This window comes from Monodon monoceros, unplaced genomic scaffold (assembly GCF_005190385.1).
Source record: "Monodon monoceros isolate NGI ecotype Baffin Bay Population unplaced genomic scaffold, NGI_Narwhal_1 Contig4477_ctg1, whole genome shotgun sequence".
Taxonomy (NCBI): domain Eukaryota; kingdom Metazoa; phylum Chordata; class Mammalia; order Artiodactyla; family Monodontidae; genus Monodon; species Monodon monoceros.
Window position 1 is genome coordinate 1,568 of NW_021700356.1, and position 3,706 is coordinate 5,273.

General features: G+C 60.0%; 1 protein-coding gene across 1 annotated transcript; it reads left to right on the forward strand.

Moving 5' to 3' along the window:
* The first annotated feature begins 769 nt into the window (after positions 1-769).
* On the forward strand, positions 770-3,575 carry LOC114886784 (probable cystatin-15). Its single transcript, XM_029207819.1, has 2 exons — positions 770-964; positions 3,459-3,575. The coding sequence occupies exons 1-2, from the start codon at positions 770-772 to the stop codon at positions 3,573-3,575; spliced, it is 312 nt and encodes a 103-aa protein (XP_029063652.1).
* Positions 3,576-3,706: the final 131 nt, after the last annotated feature.

Sequence of the window (3,706 nt, forward strand, 5' to 3'; positions counted from 1 at the left end):
CAGGGCACATCAGTAACACGGGTCCCGTGAGAAGAGCCTGACACGGCCACACGGCAGAGGCCACAGCGCCACAGATGGCAGATCTGCGTGAGAATGCACATTGGCTGGGGCAAGGCAGGGCCTGACCTTCCCCAGCCCTGGAACCCCTCCTGCCCATGGCTACCGCTCACATCCATTCCAGCAGAGCCCCTGCCTTGGCTGGCTTACCCCTTGTCCCCTGCCCACTGCCAAGCATGGCCAGGCCTTCTGTCATGTAGGTCAGCAGGTGCCAGTAGTGGTGGAGAGGATGGTGCCCCGGCCCCCATGCTATCCCTCACTGGACCTTCCCGTTGTGCCCTGAGGTCATCGGCTGCAGCCAAGGTCAGAGGTAGATCTGGTTTTCTCCTCGGCTCCCGGGACTCAGGACCCACCAGCATTCCTAAGTGCCCGTGACTCTGCCAGCCCAGGGAGGCACTGCCATGAGGGCAAAGCCTAGTGGGCTTGAGACCCTCACCAAGGCCCTACCGAAGCTGGGCTGGGGATGCCCTGGAGATGAGGGGGAACGGAGCCTGCATGTCCTTGGGCTCAAGGTTTACGTGATGAGGGGTGGAAATTGGGACACTCCCCCGCCACCGCCTCCCGTTGGGTGATGACGGGAGGGACAGAGAGGAGGAGCTGGGCCGAGGGCCTGGCCAGCAGCACAGGGCTGCGCAGGGCCGGGCGGCGCTGGCTGGGGAGCTGGGGAGGGCGGCCCACAGTACTGCCGGCCTCCAGGCCAATGCCGGACAGCATGTTCCTGAAGCTGTCTCTGCTCCTGGGGCTTCTTGCTCTGGGGCCTCATGTCTGCAGCTGGAAGTTTGAGGACATCAGTAAGAGTACGCAAAACTTCCGCTTGTGTGTGGAGTTTGCTGTGTTTCACTTCAATGAACACGAGCCAGATGAGTACGCTTACAAGCTGCTTTGGGTGGGGCGGAGCCAGCGCAAGGTGAGGGGATGGGAGTGGAGGATGGGGGTGGGAGATGGGGGATGGGGGTGGGGTGGGAGTGGGGGATGGGGTGGGGATGGGAGTGGGGGATGGGGTGAGAGATGGGGGCTGGGGCTGGGAGTGGGGGAATGGGGGATGGGGGTGGGAGTGGGGGGAGGGGGTGGGGAGTGGGGGCCAGGGGGTGAGGGAGGCTCCCTGTCTGCGGCTCCACCTTCTTCCTGAAGCTGGGCCTGGGGTCGGGGGAAGGGGCCGTCCGCTGTCTGCAGGAAAAGGTAAGGGATGTTTCATTTGGTCAAGGACATTTAAAAATACAAGGTACCAAAATAGAAGGGCTCCAAGTTTCTGATGTGTTAGCTTAGCACTTGGAACAGGGAGAGGAGAGGGAGGCAGAGGGCAGGTGAGGAGGGAGACAGACGGAGCGGAGGCGGCGCCCCGACATCAAAGCCCAGGAAGGGCCGGCAGTGCAGAGCGGAGCCGATCGCAGGCCTCAGCTGCCAGGATCACTGCCTGGATGCTGGGCTGAGGCCCCTCGTGAAGTGAGCCGGCCTTGACCACGTGGCCGCCGTGGGTCAGGCCTGGCCGGAGGCAGCAGAGGCAGACAGGGCGTGACCTCGTGAGGCTGTTACACTGGTGGTGAGAAGCACACAGGCTCTAAGTTTTCAGGTGAGATAGTGGAAGACCTGGACAAGAGCGGTCAGTGTAGGACCGCAGGGCTGAGGGGTGGGGGGGTGGGGGGGGGTGGGGAAGCGCTCTTCATGACGGGCACTCCTGGAAGGACCCGGCCAAGTGCAGGTTTGGGAACAAGAAGGGCGGGCAGCCCCGGAGAGGGTCCTGGACCAGGGTGAGCTGCCAGTGCCCGGCAGGGCCAGCCTGAGGGCTGTGGGCCAGTGTCTCAGGGAAGGAGGTTCAGAGAGGTGGGCGTGCAGGGTGGGCGTGTGCCAGGGCTGGGTCAGGATGTTATCCTCAGAGGAGCAGGGACTTGTGGAAGGAGGTCGCTCAGCTTTGTCCAGCATCTCTCTGGACCCCGTGGGGGTAGTGGGCTCCACAGCTTGGGGGCAAGTTGAGACCAGGGTGCAGGAGCTGGGCCCTGGACACCAGGAGGCAGAGGAAAACCGGCTTCTGAGTCGGCTTGGAGGTTGACGTGGCATGTAGTGGGGCGGGGATCAGGCACAGACCCCAGGTCTTTGTCGTGAGCAGGTGGGCAGACAGCAGAGTGAGGGGCGGGGGAGACAGGAAGATGGCCGGGCCGAGTCCGTCACAGTCAGTGTTCCCGAGGCAGTTCTGGGAAAGAAGGCCATGGGTTACAGAGCATCAGGGTGGGGAAGAGGGGGGACCTGATGGGAGTGTGGGTGCCCTTAGCACCTGGCTGTGCAGCGCTTTCCCACCGATGCTCATACCTCCCCCGCCCCAGATACTTTGTCTGGATTAGTTGTTGTCCAACAGTCTTGAGCCCAGACCCATTATTGGCCCCGGATGGCTAGCCCCAAGGTGGCCCGGGTCAGCAGGGCTCTGATGTGAAGGTCCCCCGCTGCACACACTCCTGATTGGACTGGAGGCTGGCCCCCTCCCTGCGCAGACGGCCCTGGCTTTCCTCAAGGGCCCTCATTTGCTGACTGGCTGGCCCTTCGCTGGGCTGCGCCCAGCCCTGGACCTGTGGAGGCTGAGGGCCCCTCGAGCATCACTGTGGGCTGAGCTGCCACCCCCCCGCCCCCCACTGCCCTAAGCCTATCCTCGCCCAGGGTCCAGCGGCAGTGCAAGGGGCTGGGCGTGTGTGTGAGTGTGTGTGTGTGAGTGTGTGTGTGTGTGTGTGTGTGTGTGTGTGTGTGTGTGTGTGTGTGGCTGGTGGCATCAACTGCAGGCATTCCTGAGCCCCTAAGGAAGCCAGCTTTCTAGACAATTCCAGGTCAGGGCCGTGCTCCTCCCTATGGAAGTTTCCGGTTACACTCCTCTCCGTGTTGGAGTTCTTCCGAGTTTTCACGACCTCTCTGTAGGGGATGAAATCCAATCTGTGTTAACCCCGAGGCACAGGGCAGCTCTGAGGGTGGCTCGGTGGACAAGCACCCCCATCCGCCTCCCTAGAAGGAGCCGTGCGATGCCCTCCGTGTGTCTGGAGGATTGAGAGCTGGGTTTCATGTCAGGTGTGCTGTGCGTGTGCTCTCAGCGCTGGGGCCCTACCTCCCTCCTGTGACCACCCCCCTCCCCACCGCCATGTACTCATGACACGGCTCCTGGGTACCAGCTATCAGGAGGGTGGCAGGGAAGAATCCAGGGCTGGAGCTGCACTGAGGGACATCTTTTTGTAGGAAGAGTAGAGAATTAAAATGAAAAAGTAAATAATACATAAATTAAAAATAAGAAAAATGCACCTAGGTTTGTCCCAATTTATACACATGTGCACATTCATACCTATTTGCCCATTTTCTACTTGGTTGTCTGTGTTTTTCTCATTACTGCAAAGTATTTCACAGAAGTTTCTACAATCTCTCCTTGACAGAAGTATAGGTGGATATATTTAATGGACCTGGAGCTGGGCCGCACAATTTGTAAAAAACACGACGAAGACATTGACAACTGCCCCTTGCAAGAAGGCCCAGAACAGAAAAAGGTTTGAGGATAAAATCAACCAAAAGCATCACAAATCTTCAGAGAATGAAAAATAATGTCAAGAAGGGTCTATGAGAGGAGGCTTGGAAGGCCTCAGGGATGACCCTGGGGCAGAATGACAGGTCCTGGCCCCTCCCC